Genomic DNA, 18595 nt, shown 5'->3' with positions numbered 1-18595 from the left:
TTACGTCAGTAAATATCTATAAATTCTCATATCTTTTTTAATACAAATCAGTGAATGGGATTTGTCCCCTTTTAATATTAAACAGTTAAAAAGATTTTTCCCCCCTTAAAATGATACAAAAGGGGCAAAAAGGTAAATTTTGAATTATATTGTATGTGTTATGAATAGCAATAAAACAAAAAAAGGCGTTTTCTTTTACAAGTTTATACTATATGTATACTTACCATTTATTCAAAAAGGTTTTTTTTAAATTGGGGTATCCCCTTTGGGGCCTCTTTGTCATTTTTTTCTTTATAAAAATGGGGCCCGAAAATTTCCCCGGGTAAATTTTGGTTAAAAAAAATTTATTTAGTTTTCCCTTACAAACCATAAATATATTTCTACCAGATGAAAACTCGCAGTACAGGTTTGTACAGATTTTTATTATTATTTTAGTTCAATGCGAGTAGGAAGCTGTATTGAATTGAATTGAATTTAATTTAAAGACCTACATCCAATGGAATAATAATCTCGAAAACAATTTTCCAGTCCAGTCATGTAGAAAAATACCCTCAGTGGAGTCCCTTTTAAATGCACATGATATATTTCAAAACAGACTCTTTGGAGAAAAGGGATGGAGCAAAATTTCTAGTTTCGTTAGTGATAAAGCAACTTAGAATAAAGCCGGCAAATTATCTTAATGTGTAGATGCGGACCAACAACAACATTCTCGGTCAAAAGTGTTGCCACTGTCCTAATACAAGATGAATCTAGCTAATAGGGCTCAGCCTGTAGGCGTCGTTTGTCCTCCATTTTATTATCATGTAATGTATTAAATTTCCTTTTTGTTTGGGTTAAAGGGGGGGAGGTGTTCAGGAAAAAATTGCCCTTTAAAATTTTTAATTTTTAAAATTGACAATAAAATTTAAAACAAAAGTCAGTAAAATACATTTTTTTAAAGGGAAAAATTGTTTTTTAATTGTTTTGGAGTTTTTTATAATGGGAAAATTTCTTAAAGTATTGGGGTTTGAACCCCTTTTTAAAAACATTCCCAGTTTTACATTACCTTTCTTCAAGTTTTGTTATATGTGGCGTTATTGTGTCAGACGTCCCTTCCTCCTGGAGCAGCTTTTTACACCGATCTGAACAGAGAATTGTACTGTATTACATTACAAAGTATCTAATTATTTCATTACAGAATTTGACGAAATAAATCAAACACTGATGTAAATAAAGTTAGTTCCCTATTCCTTATTCCTTTTTCGAATAAGGAATAAGGAATCAGTTCCTTATTCCTTTTTCGAATAAGGAATGGGGAACTAGTTCCTGATTCCTTATTCAAATCTAAAAAAGGAACAGCAGAATTAGTATTTATTTAAAATAAAATTTATACCTCATTCAAATCATTGCATAAAGAATCTGCATAAATTATTTTGAAAAAAAAATCGAATAAGGAATAGGAAACCAGTTCCTTATTCCTTATTCAACTCCGAATAAGGAACAGAAGTAAATACGTAAAGAAAAGACACCAGTTGCAATTATTTTTGACAAATCTGCATTAGAATTGCAAGGATCAATCATAAAAATCATGAAATAAAGCATCTGCATAAAAATATTTTTGAAAAAAATGTTAAAGTCGAATAAGGAATAGGGAACCAGTTCCCTATTCCTAATTCAACTCCGAATAAGGAACAGAAGAAAATACGTAAAGAAAGACACCAGATGCAGTTATTTTTGATAAATCTGCATTAGAATTGCAAGAATCAATCATTAAAATCATGAAATAAAGCATTTGCATGATTTATTTTTGAAAAAAAATATTAAAGTCGAAAAAGGAATAGGGAACCAGTTCCTTATTCCTTATTCAACTCCGAATAAGGAACAGAAGGAAATACGTAAAGAAAGACACCAGTTGCAGTTATTTTTGATAAATATGCATAAGAATTGCAAGAATCAATCATTAAAATCATGAAATAAAGCATCTACATAATTTTTTTTTGAAAAAAATGTTAAAGTCGAATAAGGAATAGGGAACCAGTTCCTTATTCCTTATTCAACTCCGAATAAGGAACAGAAGGAAATACGTAAAGAAAGACACCAGTTGCAGTTATTTTTGATAAATCTGCATTAGAATTGCAAGGATCAATCATAAAAATCATGAAATAAAGCATCTGCATGAAAATATTTTGGAAAAAAAATGTTCAGGTTCATTCGACTCCGAATAAGGAACAGAAGTAATTACGTAAAGAAAGACAGCAGTTGCTGTTATTTTTGATAAATCTGCATAAGAATTGCAAGGATCAATCATTAAAATCATGAAATAAAGTATCTACATATTTTTTTTGAAAAAAAATTTTAAAGTCGAATAAGGAATAAGGAACCAGTTCCTTTTTCCTTATTGAACTCCGAATAAGGAACAGAAGGAATTACGTAAAGAAAGACACCAGTTGCAGGTATTTTTGATAAATCTGCATTATAATTGCAAGGATCAATCATAAAAATCATGAAATAAAGCATTAGCATAAAAATATTTTGGAAAAAAAATGTTCAGGTTCATTCGACTCCGAATAAGGAACATAAGTAAAAACGTAAAGAAAGACAGCAGTTGCAATTATTATTGATAAATCTGCATTAGAATTGCAAGGATCAATCATTAAAACCTTGAAATAAAGCATCTACATAATTTTTTTTTGAAAAAATGTTTAAGTCGAATAAGGAATAGGGAACCAGTTCCTTATTCCTTATTCGACTCCGAATAAGGAACAGAAGTAAATACGTAAAGAAAAGACACCAGTTGCAATTATTTTTGATAAATCTGCATTAGAATTGCAAGGATCAATCATAAAAATCATGAAATAAAGCATCTGCATAAAAATATTTTTGAAAAAAATGTTAAAGTCGAATAAGGAATAGGGAACCAGTTCCCTATTCCTTATTCAACTCCGAATAAGGAACAGAAGAAAATACGTAAAGAAAGACACCAGTTGCAGTTATTTTTGATAAATCTGCATTAGAATTGCAAGAATCAATCATTAAAATCATGAAATAAAGCATTTACATAATTTTTTTTTTTTAAAAAAATGTTAAAGTCGAATAAGGAATAGGGAACCAGTTCCTTATTCCTTATTCAACTCCGAATAAGGAACAGAAGGAAATACGTAAAGAAAGACACCAGTTGCAGTTATTTTTGATAAATATGCATAAGAATTGCAAGAATCAATCATTAAAATCATGAAATAAAGCATCTACATAATTTTTTTTGAAAAAAAAAATGTTAAAGTCGAATAAGGAATAGGGAACCAGTTCCTTATTCCTTATTCAACTCCGAATAAGGAACAGAAGGAAATACGTAAAGAAAGACACCAGTTGCAGTTATTTTTGATAAATCTGCATTAGAATTGCAAGGATCAATCATAAAAATCATGAAATAAAGCATCTGCATAAAAATATTTTGGAAAAAAAAATGTTCAGGTTCATTCGACTCCGAATAAGGAACAGAAGTAATTACGTAAAGAAAGACAGCAGTTGCAGTTATTTTTGATAAATCTGCATAAGAATTGCAAGGATCAATCATTAAAAATCATGAAATAAAGTATCTACATATTTTTTTTGAAAAATTTTTTTTAAAGTCGAATAAGGAATAAGGAACCAGTTCCTTTTTCCTTATTGAACTCCGAATAAGGAACAGAAGGAATTACGTAAAGAAAGACACCAGTTGCAGGTATTTTTGATAAATCTGCATTAGAATTGCAAGGATCAATCATAAAAATCATGAAATAAAGCATTAGCATAAAAATATTTTGGAAAAAAAATGTTCAGGTTCATTCGACTCCGAATAAGGAACAGAAGTAATAACGTAAAGAAAGACAGAAGTTGCAATTATTATTGATAAATCTGCATTAGAATTGCAAGGATCAATCATTAAAACCTTGAAATAAAGCATCTACATAATTTTTTTTTGAAAAAATGTTTAAGTCGAATAAGGAATAGGGAACCAGTTCCTTATTCCTTATTCAACTCCGAATAAGGAACAGAAGGAAATACGTAAAGAAAGACACCAGTTGCAGTTATTTTTTTATAAATCTGCATTATAATTGCAAGGATCAATAATAAAAATCATGAAATAAAACATCTGCATAAAAAGTATTTTGGAAAAAAAAGGTTCAGGTCATTCGACTCCGAATAAGGAACAGAAGTAATTACGTAAAGAAAGACAGCAGTTGCTGTTATTTTTGATAAATCTGCATAAGAATTGCAAGGATCAATCATTAAAATCATGAAATAAAGCATCTACATATTTAAAAAAAAAATGTTTAAGTCGAATAAGGAATAGGGAATCAGTTCCTTATTCCTTATTCAACTCCGAATAAGGAACAGAAGAAAATATGTAAAGTAAGACAGCAGTTGCAATTATTTTTGATCAATCTGCATAAGGATGGCAATGATCAATAATTAAAATCATGAAATAAAGCATCTACATATTTATTTTTAACTGGTTCCTTATTCCTTATTCGACGTTAACATTTTTTTTTTCAAAAAAAATTATGTAGATGCTTTATTTCATGATCTTAATGATTGATCCTTGCAATTCTTATGCAGATTTATCAAAATTAACTGCAACTGGTGTCTTTCTTTACGTAATTACTTCTGTTCCTTATTCGGAGTCGAATGAACCTGAACATTTTTTTTTCTCAAAATATTTTTATGCTCATGCTTTATTTCATGATTTTAATGATTGATTCTTGCAATTCTTATGCATATTTATCAAAAATAAATGCCACTGGTGTCTTTCTTTACGTATTTCCTTCTGTTCCTTATTCGGAGTTGAATAAGGAAAAAGGAACTGGTTCCCTATTCCTTATTCGACTTTAACATTTTTAAAAAAAAGAATTATGTAAATGCTTTATTTCATGATTTTAATGATTGATCCTTGCAATTCTTATGCAGATTTATCAAAATTAACTGCAACTGGTGTCTTTCTTTACGTAATTACTTCTGTTCCTTATTCGGAGTCGAATGAACCTGAACATTTTTTTTCTCAAAATATTTTTATGCTCATGCTTTATTTCATGATTTTAATGATTGTTTCTTGAAATTCTAATGCAGATTTATCAAAAAGTAATTGCAAGTAGTGTCTTTCTTTACGTATTTTCTTCTGTTCCTTATTCGGAGTTGAATAAGGAATAAGGAACTGATTCCCTATTCCTTATTCGACTTTTACATTTTTTTTCAAAATAATTTATGCAGATTCTTTATGCAATGATTTGAATGAGGTATAAATTTTATTTTAAATAAATACTAATTCTGTTGTTCCTTATTTAGATTTGAATAAGGAATCAGGAACTAGTTCCCTATTCCTTATTCGAAAAAGGAATAAGGAATAGGGAACTAACTTTATGTACATACTGTGCACATTTTTGTCTGGTAAACAGATTGTTTTACAATGTATTCACATGTATTCTTATTTATCTTATTATGATGTTTATCTAGTTATACGTATGAGCAGGGTCTTTCTTTTTGAAAGACCCTGCTCTAAGAGTGTTCATGAAATTACCATAAATTCCCTTATATGAAATTAAAGTCTTTCGCCATGTGTTTTTTTTTCTTCAATATGCATATGAAACGTTGTTTATAAACTCTGCTTTAGCCGGTGCGAAATGGCACGGAGGGTACCTTGCATTTACCACTACCATCCATGAACAGGCTCAATAAAACCGAGCCTGCAACATTTTCAATATTGCCGTCTTTTTTGCTTTCTTAAGGGATTCCGTTTTCTCTTTTTAAATGATCTATTTTTTGAACAAGCTTCATTCCCGGGTTCGTACTCTCGGTGCCTGAAAGGGCGGATTGACCCTCATTTAATTTATGTCGGATTCTATTTGCTACTTTGTTTTTGTATCTGTCTTAATATTTGTAATTGCTCATGTGTATAGTGTTTAAACATGTTTTCGTTTCTATATCTTATAATGCTTAAGGGAAGGATAGTTACTTATGTTGCTAGAACTTGTTGTTCAACCCTTTTGCCCTTTGTTAAAAAATGTTGTTTTGTGGAAATAATGTTCTAAAATTGTATTCAAAGAGCAATAAAATATTATCAAACTAATTTAATGGACATTCTTTAGGGATTCCGTTATCTCTATTTAAATACCTATACAGTGAAAAAGCTTCATTTTGGGTTCGTAACCTCAGTGCCTGAAAGGGCGGATAGACCCTCATTAAACCTAGGCTGCCGTATACTTGTACAACGGTAAACTTAAAACATTGTCCGCCTTACAGTTCGTCATAAAATATCTTAAGATACATAAAGAAATACATGTATAAAGTACACAGGAATCTCACTCCCTTTTTACACGTGTTTACTTCATGGTGTTGAGATATTAGTCTTTATGTTTTTCTTCAGCGTAGAACAACTATATAGAATCGTGTCTTTCTTTTCTAATTACATTTTCTCAGTTGAAACTTACCTTGGATTTTCTTTCGTTGTCTGGGAACTAGGAATATCTTTACCAGTATTGCGATGATAATGGGCGGCACAAACGTTAGAATTAACGTCCCATACAACGGGATTTTGTTAAAGTGCAAAACTGAAGTGAAATATGTGATAGGAAATGTAATTTAGACAGAGCACTCACTACCAACAGTTTTATGGCATCTCATGTATATGTCAGAGTTAATCGTTCCTTTTAAATTAATAGAAGATTGTAAAAGTAAAAAAAAAACATGATTATATAAATGTGATTTCGAGGCTACACAAACTTTAAAAAAACAACAACTAATGTATAAAATTTTTCTATGCGGTATAGTGTCATTTAACTTGGTTTTAAGGTAAGAATTTCGTTTTGAATACAATGTAAAGTGAGAGTCTTTTAGATTTGAGTACCAATATCACCGTATAAACCAATCTATACCACAAATTATATATCACCGTATAAAACAATCTGTATAAACATAAAATAACCTATATCACCGTATTAAACAATCTATACCACCGTATAAAACAATCTATATCACCGTATAGAATAATATCTACCACCGTAAAAATAATCTACCTCACCGTATAAAACAGTCTATATTACCGGTATAAAACAATCTATATCACCGTATAAAATAATCTACATCACCGTATAAAACATTCTATATTACCGTATAAAACAATATGTATATCGCAATATAAAACAATCTATACCACCGTATAAAAAATAAAACTTACGTTCAGATCCTTTGTAGAAGACAGAGAACAAGTTAACAGCCAATGTTAAAGCGTAAAACACCGGTAGCAGTCTTAGACCATATTCCAATGGTTTCTCCTGAAACAAAATACATTATGTTATATATAATGTTACCATTTAAATAAAATTCATGTCTTACATATCAATGTCGTATCATTTACATACAATAGAAAAATTCCATTATATTATAAAAGTCTATACAGTATATTAATTTAGATCCGTTGCGGAACTACGGACATGAAATTGCAATATATGCTACATTTTAACTATTATCTCGCGGACTCGTCCAATCTTTTAATCTGAGCATCACCATTCATTTTTTTCAGGTAAAATTACAAAAATATGTATTGACTGAATAACGAACAGTGCAGACTGTGACCACACGGCTGAGATGTGCCGATCGATTATGGTCTGCTCTTGGCGCTCGTGTTGATTTTGTAGTTGCAGGTAGTCTTAGAGTTAAAATATATGTGCACTGCAATTTTGAAACGACCAAGCAATGCGGCTTACTTTGTTTATACAGAATTTATATTAGTTTGTTTGTGTTGGAAGATTATAGCTTATGGCCATACTCTCAAATCTGTTCCGGGAACCAACAAGTACTGAGCAATGAGTGTAAAGTTTCTTGCTCACGACGGGGTTTGAACCCACGCGAACAGCGATCTTTAGATTAAAGTCCGATGTGTTAACCACTCGGCCATGGTGCCACTTTAAAATGTTCGACAATCATACTTTAAATAATAATGATGAAAATCGTAACTAAACCACAGAAAGAGTAATCCAATTAAGGAAATAACATATGCAATTATGGACATCACATATGCAGTTAAAGATTAACATATGCAGTTAAGGACATAACATATGTAATTAAGAACATAACATTAACGAAATAAAATGAGTTACCTTAGACAAGACTAGAACGTCGAGCAACTTAAAGAGCAAGGCTGATACGATACCGGACAATAGAGGAGAAATGAACCATGATGCGGCTAAAATAAAAAATGTAACAAATAAATAAATGATGTAAAAGGAGAATTATATAAGTAATAAAACAAGATAAATGGAAAATCTATATAACGATAATACATGTTTTTTTCTCTAAATTCTGTACTTGTATGATTGTGCCTTAGAGGAAACAGAAAAAAAAAATACGGAAAAGGGCGGCTCTAACTGAAGACGCATGGTATACCTGAAATCTTTTATTTACACCTTTTATATTGATTAGCATAAAAAGAAACTTCATTAATTTTAGTTCTCCGAATATACGAGGGCACAACACAATTAAACCATGATTTGCACGTGAAAGTACAGGTATAATATACCGTTGGAAAGATTATTGATTTTTCTAACCAACAGTCTATTTTCGCCAGATTTTTGCACGTGCAATAAAATTTTAGCCGGTCTCTTATATTAATGTGGCTTTGTACATGTATAATATACCATTGGAAAGATTATTGATTTTTCTAAAGGACAGTCTTCGCACGATTTGCACGTGAAATAAAATTTTAGCAGGTCATTTATATACATGTGGCTTTCGACATGTATGATATGTCATTGTAAAGATTATTGATTTTTCTAAAGGACAGTCTTTGCACGATTTGCACGTGCAATAAACTATAGAAGGACAATTATATACATCTGGTTCTGTATACTGGTTGTAAACATGGTTGAGTTGAATTGTGATTTGAAAGAGAAGAAAAGAGTCTAAGTTTAAGGAAGGAAGAAATAATGTTAAGTATGATCCCCGCCCTTAGAGGCCAATTCCCGCTACCTCTGAAAAAGACATCATCACTGTCAAAGTCATAGTTAATGAAGATGCAAGATATACCATGGAGGAAATAAGTGACATATCGGGCCTTAGTATGTCATATGTAATTTCCATATTGAAAGAAAAGTTAAAGTTAAGGAAAGTGTGCGCCCGTTAGATCCCGCATTTGCTAACTTCTGACCAGAAGCGGGGTGGTTTTAAAAAGCCTCGGTGTTATTGACTAGGTTCAAAGATCGAGACCCTAGACGCCTGAGAAAAATTGTCACAGGGGATGAAACGTGGCTTTATTTTTTTAGCAGTAGGTGAAAACAGCGATCGCCCAGTCGTTGCTCGACGTAGCAGGAGCGCTGAAAGAGTTGTGTACGCTCTTTTTTACAGTGATGAAATAGTGGCCCATGTCGCTTTGCCTGAGAGGGGGAGTACCATTTGAACATATAACCATGACCATGTTCTCACAGCTGTAGTTAATCACTACATTACAAAGAACCCGAGGTCCGGATGCGCAGGATCAAATTACTCCATGATAATGCACCTGCTCAGCGGTTAGCCTTGGAGAGGAGCAGAGAATTGAGGTAATTGTGACTTTTTGTAAAATCCACTCATCAAATCTTGCATTCGCAGTCGCCGGTTCAAAGCCCGTAGTGCCATCGGAAGCGCTCTCTACCAGTGTATAAACAGTATACCCAAAGAACATTTCATAAATGTTTTTTTTTTCGGAATGAATTTTGATGCTGGAAAAATGTGTAGAGGTCCATGGCGAATATTTTGAAGGACTCTACAAATCATTATCTACTTTTATTTATTATTATTTTTTATTCTACTTATCTATAAAAACGCGCTGCCGTTGCCACTAATTAAGATATGCCCCTCGTATAATAGTTTCTGTTTAGCATTTAAATAAGATAAAAAAATTGTGTACTATTATTTCAAAATCCGTATATTATTTTACCTATCATAGCAAGTTTTATCCAGCCTATTCCCTTAACACCATTTACCACCATAGAGAACCCGAGTGTCGCTCCAACAATGCTATGAGTTCCGGACACCGGAAGTCCAAATAATGTCGCCACCATCAACCAGATGCACGAGCCTGGAAAAATGAAAAATAAAAGGAGAATCAAGAATTTAGGATAACAATTTCTGTCAATGAAAGTTGGTGTTTTAACTTTAGGTATTAGACAAAATATTAATCATTAATTTTATTCATGACATATCTGTACATAAGACATAAATGAATTAATGAAAAGAATTATCAAAAATTGTACAATGTTAAATTTTCTGTATTGATATAGAAAGTGAGAATTAAAGTCATGAAACAATGTATGTCCTGAAAGAAAATGTTGTTTTTAATTTTTTTTCTAACCTGTGAGGGCAGCCACATTTCCCGCCATGAATACATCCTCGGTGCCATTTGTATAAATATCAGGGGAAATAATCCCTTTTCTGATCGTATTTGACACCTTAGCCCCTGAAAAAATCGGCAATCACATCGTATAAACTAATTCAGAATAAGTTTACTGTACTTCGAGTTTTTATTGTTTTATTTTATACATGTATTTAATTAAAATGACATTCGTGAAAAATGATCAAATAGTAATCTCTTGGTGTTGTCTATTAACCGGATACCTGTTATTAGATGCCCGTCCGACCATATGTCAAATGAGAGGTCAATATAACGACCATGTCATACAAAAGTTAGATACATCAATATTGATTAAGTTATTCATGGTATGATGGTCATGTCATACAAGAGGTAGATATGATAGCCGTGTCATACAAGATGTAGATATGATGGTCATGTCACACAAGAAGTAGATATGATGGTCATGCCATACAAGAAGTAGATACGATAGCCATGTCATACAAGAGGTAGATATGATAACCATGTCATACAAGAAGATAATATGATAGCCATGTCATACAAGAGGTAGATATGATAGTCATGTCATACAAGAAGTAGACATGATAGCCATGTCATACAAGATGAAAATATGATAGCCATGCCATACAAGAAGTAGATATGATAGCCATGTCATACAAGAGCTAGATATGATGGTCATGTCATACAAGAAGTAGATAGGATTGTCATGTCATACAAGAGATAGATATGATAGCCATGTCATACAAGAAAAAGATATGATAGCCATGTCATACAAGAAGAAGATATGATAATCATGTTATTCAAGAAGAAGATATGTGACAAAGTTAACCAATGTTTGAAGGTTTTTAAAGGTTGTATAAAATGCTAACGTATTTCGGTCTTACATGGTAGTTTTTTTCTAGTATACAAACTGAAAATAAATGTAAGAGACATATCTAAACATTGATTATACTAAAACCTTGATCTATTTTACCTGTGCGGTGGTTAGCATTTTTATGTATCAAAAATCGTGGGCGCTCAACAATTTCCGCCTGTGACGTCATTTGTACTAAAATATTTTTTTTAAACCCTTTTGAAGAAAAAAAAACAACAAAAAACAAAACGAGTGATGTAATCTTACCCACTAAAATAGCTCCCATAATTTCAAAAATGGTACCAAGAATACACGCTTGTCTTATGGTAAGAACTTTAGCCCCTACCGACGTTCCGAAAGCGTTAGCTACGTCGTTTGCGCCGAGACCGAAGGCAAGCACAAATGCAATGATGAAGCCGAGTATGACCAACCAGAGCCACGTGTCGTCGTATAGTACCATCCTCGCAAAGCTAGCGTCCGTGAGTTCGAATCTGTAGATAAACAAAGGGAAATATATTCAAATTTTAATTGTATGTGCTTTTTTTATTGTGATGTTATTTTGTCTAAGTTAAGTAAGAATACGTTAAGCATTTGATACTTCATTGTACATGATTTAGGCAAGCATTCAATTTCTGGAAAATCAGCCATTCAGGCTAAAGCTATAACAGACTCGCTTCGATGGTCCAGGAGTTTATCAATGAGATAAAGCATCAGTCGCGACACCTAATCAGGGTTCTGCTGCTAATACTGTTTGCGAGGGATGAACGTCTCTCCAAAATGACTTCAGTATTTAGTTTTACGTCGAACCAACCTAGTACAGGTCATAATAGCGACTTTCCAACTGAAAATGGTTGAGGGAAAACCCCCCCCCCCCTCCATTGCAACAAATTTTTTTAAGAGCCCGGAAGGGGAACTATTACCACAAATTAAATTTTGGGCGTTATTTTCTTTAAAGCTGGGAAAAACATCTTAAAACCAAAACCTTCTGATGTCCCAAAAAAAAGACGGGTTTGAGTACCTTAATATAATTTCTAAAACACAAAAAGTGCATGATTCAAGTTGTTCAATATATTCTTAATGTATTTTACTCTGTCAAAAGATTATTTCAGTAAAAAATGATCTTCCAAACCAGAAGATGCATAAGTTATCACACTTAATATATATATTCAAGAGATATATACGATCTCCTAAATAGAACACGAAAAGGAACTATGTCATAATTATGTTGGTGTCTAATGATTTAACAAAATCATAGATAAAATAAAAAATTTACTATTAGAGAATAAGACTTATTTTACACATACTCATACGACTAATTTCATCTTGCAACTTTAGCAAGACTTTAGCGCTTCTTTTTCAATTTTATGTTTGCATCAGCAAATAAATGGTCGAAATGAATATAAAATTAGTCAATACAAAGTTAAAGGAATTATTAAATTAGATCATCTAAAATAATAGAAATACTTTTATTTTGTCAATGATGTAACGAAACAATTCTATATACGTGCGAGGTTACCCTCGCCGTCACATTTGTATATTATTTGTTATAAAGATTTCTGACAGGTTATATGGCCCTATATAAACGTTTCTTTGGAAATATAACCCGAGCCGCTAGGCGAGGTTTATATCGCAAACAACCGTTTATATACGGCCATATAACCTGTCAGAAATATTTATAGCAAATTTATAATACAGCAAGCATCATTTTTAAAAGAAAAAAAGTAAGATTTTTTCATAAATCGGCATCAGCCGTGTATATAAAACTATATAAACGTCACGATTATCCAATGAAAAGCGACGTTACAAATGTGCATTATTATAAAAAATAATAAACATAACGTGTTCACATCAACTGATATATATGTGTGTCTTACCTATAAATATCTATCAATAAATAGTCCAAATATTTTACAAAGGATATTATATATTCAAACATGACAGCTGACTCGAATAAAATGAAAATTTAATTCGCACAAGTTAATAATCATACATTAATTTATTGTTTTATTACGCTAAACATTACGTTGTTATTTCTAACAGTGGTTAAGGACAATTGAAACGCGAAATCACTCTTTAAACATCGTTTGAGTTTTACTGTTAATTACCTTTTAAAGGCGCATTATGCCTCAGAAATCGATATCTTTTTTAAAATTCTTTAGAAACGTCAAACATGTGTTTAATAATATTTAATTAACGACGGATTAAGAGCATGTTAGACGATTTACAACTGGTTAAAAGTAGCGCTGAACATGCAGTTTTCTTTCATAAATATTGCAAAATGTAAACAAAATAGTATTTTGACTTCCATACAAAATGCAAATTCAGTATAATTTACAAATTGCCAAGAGAGCTTAAGATGCAAAGATAGTTCATGTATGTAGCAAAGGAGTATATTTTTAGAAACATGTCTCTAACAAGATACCAAAAATAAACAGTTTTTGAGATATAAAAATTTCTGAGGCATAATGGGCCTTTAAAGACACATTTATTCTCCAGCTAGTTGTACATGTAAACGTTAACAGTCATCCTAAATAAGATTTTTTCCATTCTGTATTATTTTAGGCAGGAAACAATTTATAAATGTTTATTTATTTTCCGATGAAAATCTAATGTTGGGAGAATTAGATCTATTGGGACTTTAATAAGTTTAATATCGAGGAATTCCTTGGTGAAATTTATTTAGACACCGGTATATGTGAGAAAAATGTTAACTCTTCTATGTCAAGGGTATTAAGCCTTTGATTTAAACAATTACAAATTGAATGTCATTTTTAAGTTTAAGAAACCATGCTTCATCAAATTAAGTTTTGCATTTTAAGGTATGTTGTACCAAATGTTTTAGCCAATGGCATTGATTGTCGGTGTAAATGCCGGATGCATTATAAAGTTTAGTTGAGTTGAAGTTTAATTTGTTAAGATATAAATATACATGTTATATACAAAATTTACGCAGATGAATCAGCTCTTCAAATTAACTTTTTCGGTGGACACGGAGTTACTCACCCTAGGGAAATTTAAACCCAGAGCGAAATCCAAAACGAGACAATCCACCTTACTGTCTACATTGTGTCCCAGACGTTAATTATTTGATACTGTCATTTTGAAATTTGATAGGGTTGATGAAAAAGTTTTTTATGTAAACATTTACATGTATAAGATGTCTGGAGTTGTTTCCCTTTATTCTCAAATTGCCCAATTGCACTAATGGCCAAATTACACTCATTTCCTAATTACATTTAAAGTAGCAATATTATCAAAAAATTACGATTGCTGTAAAAGAATATGTAAATCTTATGTGATCAATGGGTACGAAACATAACGAGTGGTCAGATGTCCCTCGCAATATCTTGAAAACTGTCCGCTTCAAATTATTACAGAAGCTTGAATGAGGAAAATATTCTCTTAAGTATAGCTGATAAGTAAAATTGCGCTGAAATTTTCAGATAATAAGCATATTCACTTGCTTTCTTAAACAACGAACCAGGATTGAATTAAAAAAGTTTCGATAAATCTGTCTACTTTTTTTGTCCAACATATTTTAAGCAAGTGTACATTGATTGCTGCATCAGTCGCGTATAACAATCACGTGGTATTGTGTGCATGCAGTGCGCATGAGTTGTACATGTATTGTCACGTGTTGTGCATGTGTTGTGCACGTAGACATTATCCGGAGTTATCTTTATAAGACAGTGGCAAGAAACATGTCCTTTGTAGGCCTTTTCTTTTTATGTTTTTTGTAGGCTTTTTCTTTTTATGTTTTTTTGTGTTTTTTTTTTCTTCTGTTAATGTTTATTTTGTAGGCTTTTTCTGTTTATATTTTTGTGGGGATTTTTCTGTTTATGTTTTTGTGGGGATTTTTCTTTTTATGTTTTTTGTGGGGATTTTTCTGTTTATGTTTTCGTGGGGGACTTTTCTGTTTATGCTTGTTTTGCGGTGTTTTTTTTTTTTTAAAAAACCCTCATAACCGGAAAAATTTAGGGGGGCCCGTCAATCAAAAACTCAATCGGAACATCTCGGCTTTTTATCAATAATTTATCCGAATTTTGAGGGGAAAAGGGGTCGAAAAATTTGCGAGGGTTAATTGACTTATCCACATTCCGGGTAGGACTAAAAGATAGAATGCTGCGATGGTTTTTGTATGGATTGTAAACGTGATCATACAATTGAAATTTTCGTTGAAGTTGCGCCTTAAATGCAATACATAAGCATATAAAATCAGTGGTCATGTAAAAATAAGTGGCCTAGTGGTTAACGCGTCGGACTAGTAATCTAAGGATTGCTGACCGCAAGCGTTCAAACCCTGTCATGGGCAAGCCGAGCAAGAAACTTTACACTCATTGCTTAGTACTGGTTGGTTTCAGGAACAGATTCGAGAGTGTTTCAATAAAAGCTTATAGCTTCCAACACAATCGAACTAAAATAAATTTATATAAACTAAAAATAACAAACGTACCTGATGAAGGAAAAAAAAAAAAAAACAAACAACAACAAACTCCGTCCTACCTTTGAAAGAATGTTAACTGGATCCCGCTTTATGTTTATAATGTCACGTTTGCTTTTGTATTTAAATTTGGTTTTCCTTGTTTTTAAATTGCATTTTAAAAAAATATTGAAAATTTAAAAATTTTGGGGGTATTTATTCAGATGTTTACAAACGGAAAAGGGCAAAACATAATAGTTTTAACCCCTTTGCCGCAGGGGTTTTAACATTTATCTAAACTTTTAAAATTTTCCCCTTTTTAAAACTTTTCTAACCTTTTTTGGGGGTTCAAAAAGGTAAGTGAGGTAGGAAAAGGGTTTTTCATTTAAAGTTTTAAAGGGTTTTAAAAAGTTAAGTTTTAAAAATTTTAACCAAATTTTTTTAAAATTTTTTTTAAATTTAAATTTTTCCAAATACAACTTTTAATATACTTTTTATACGAATTAATAAAGACATGTATTTTGGAATTTAAATTTTTTATGATTTAGAAATTTTTCATAAATTAATTTTTTAAAAGGGGAGTCAACTGAGTTAAAAAAAGCCAATCGCAAAAAAAAAAAAAAAAAAAAAAAAGAAATGAAAATTTGAAAATTATACATTGATCCCGTGAAGGACTTATTAAAATGTAAAATTCTGCAAAGGATGATAAATAAATGTACTCAGAATTAAATCGATAATCAAAAGTACAGGCAATGATTAGCCCAATTTGAGTAAAAAAAAACGTTGCAACTATTTTCATTTTTCTGTCATTTTGCGCAATAAAAATAATTAAATTGAAAAACGGAATAAGGAAATGATCTGAAAATTTGCACACAAGTTATTTGTTCAGACCTTCATCAAATGGCACACTAATCTCAGATAAATATTTCTAATCAGGCTATGCTAAAAAATTCCAGTGGAGTCCCTTTAACAAGTTTCATCATCTACGTAGTCAACGTTTTCTCTGTTCTTCTTGCAAAGCTTATCAAACGTACAAATATTTTATATCTCTTAAAAAAAGGAAAGTAGAAAAAATATTCTTAGTCGTTGTTTAATGATGAAAGATAAGGACTAAAACATTTTTACGATCAAACTGTAAATTTAAACAAAACGACTAAACACGACAAGGTCAATGCAAAGCATAATTATCACTACGAGGCATGGACACACATACAAACTATACCCGCTGTATCAATTTCTTAAACAAATTGTCTCCTTTTTTATCTAAAACAACTACATCAAAGAGAGCACATTATTTTTTTTTCTGGCTAAAAATTTGGTCCACAGAATAAAGTCACAAAGAAACTGCTTCCGTAACTAACGCAAGTTCGTGCGGACTTGGCAGTAACATAGTTCCTCTAATATCAGGGATCGTCGGCTCGAGCTCTCTTGGGGTAACAGCTTTTTTTTCTAATACGACACCAGTGCTGATTAGTTCCTGCAAGCGAGATTGGAAAAGATCTAAAGGCCCATTTTACCCCAGAAATGCTTTAATTTTTTTTTTCAAAAGCTTTTTATATTTTATTTTTGGTGAATTTCTATTATTTCCAAAATCTTACTCATTGGCCAATTACCGTAATCATTTTTTTCTGTTGCATACTGGTAGCGTTGTAGTGAAATTGTCTTTTGTATGAAAGTCAAAATACCATTTAATTTCCATTTTGCTACTTTTATGACAAAAAATTTCACATTAAGCACTACTTTCTTAGTACATGCTCCAAAACCATAATATAAACATTATAGAAGTTAAGTTTGCCGTCAAAATTATAAACATTTACTCGTTTTCTGAGACATAATATGCCTTTAAAAACGGTTAAAAAGGTTCACAATCGAGCATAAGTAAATACAAGCATGAACTTGAGCTGTATCATTGAAAGCAAGCAAAAATTAAATAATATTTTAAAAAATTATCGCGCTCCTATTTCCGGAAAAGACGACAGGTCCATAAAGTCTAAGCTGATTGTAACCAAGGTATTCATTTTATACATTCAAAAACCCCAAAACTGAGAATACATATTGACAACAACCAAACCCGGGCCTCAAAGCATTGTCGTATTTTATTACAATTCTTTTTCATCAAAGTCACAGCGTCCCGAAGTCATACGATATACATGTACATCGTCAGGGTATCCGAATTAAATTACAATTTTTTGTTATCCATTGCAGTTAAGCTAAGCATGAACATTTTATAATGACCGTTTTCATTGTTCGCAGGTCATATATCTCGTTGACCAAGAGTTGCAAAGTCATTAATGAAGATCAGGGATTGATAAATCACAAGTTTTTTTTCTCTAAAGTGTAAATGAAATCTCGTTTCCGTTTGATATATTTTTCAAAGTTGATATTCAGCTAATAAGAAATATAATTAAAGTACATTTAAAATATGTCAAATGTAACCAAATATTTTGTACAATCCCATCTGTCATATATATACAAAAATCCGATATGTTTTTGTTAATCTATACGTTTATTTTAATATGTTTTTTTTTCAAATCTAAAGTCAAAGCGTAAATACTGACATTTGGAAATAACATGACTATTAATTACGAACAATAGATTTACGCATCAAAATATAAACATCGCTCTAGAAAAAATACTACTGTTTGATAACTCAATAAGGTCGCCGGTGTTTGTATCCAGTTACACTGTATATTGATGTTGTACAGTATTTACATTTTACCCATGAAATATGGTGCTATATCAGTCAAGTATATTTCATATTTTTTAAAAATAAATATGAAATATAAATATGAAAGTGGGCGGAGTCAAAACTCATATTTATTTTAAGGGACTTCTTTCGCCATTTTGTTTGAAAAATCTGATAAATATGAAACAACTTTTTGTTGAATTTTGCTTTGAAAACTATCTAGAATGATAGACAATGGTATAACTAAGAAAATAAATCCGAACACCAATATCTTAACTT

At 31.4% G+C, this 18595-nt stretch overlaps 1 protein-coding gene across 1 annotated transcript; it reads right to left on the bottom strand.

Annotated features, from left to right (window-relative positions):
* Window positions 1–1041: 1041 nt before the first annotated feature.
* Window positions 1042–15765, bottom strand: LOC132730669 (sodium-dependent phosphate transporter 1-A-like). Its single transcript, XM_060716646.1, has 8 exons — window positions 15714–15765; window positions 11478–11701; window positions 10340–10444; window positions 9926–10066; window positions 8112–8197; window positions 7190–7286; window positions 6444–6563; window positions 1042–1121 (listed from the first exon to the last, which is right to left on the bottom strand). Exons 2-8 carry the CDS (start codon window positions 11668–11670, stop codon window positions 1042–1044), a joined length of 822 nt encoding a protein of 273 aa, XP_060572629.1. The 5' UTR covers window positions 11671–11701; window positions 15714–15765.
* Window positions 15766–18595: the final 2830 nt, after the last annotated feature.

This window comes from Ruditapes philippinarum, unplaced genomic scaffold, assembly GCF_026571515.1.
Source record: "Ruditapes philippinarum isolate M1 unplaced genomic scaffold, ASM2657151v2 ctg14404_1_1_1_1, whole genome shotgun sequence".
Taxonomy (NCBI): domain Eukaryota; kingdom Metazoa; phylum Mollusca; class Bivalvia; order Venerida; family Veneridae; genus Ruditapes; species Ruditapes philippinarum.
The sequence above is the reverse complement of the archived record's forward strand: the minus strand, read 5'-3'. Positions and strand labels throughout refer to the sequence as shown.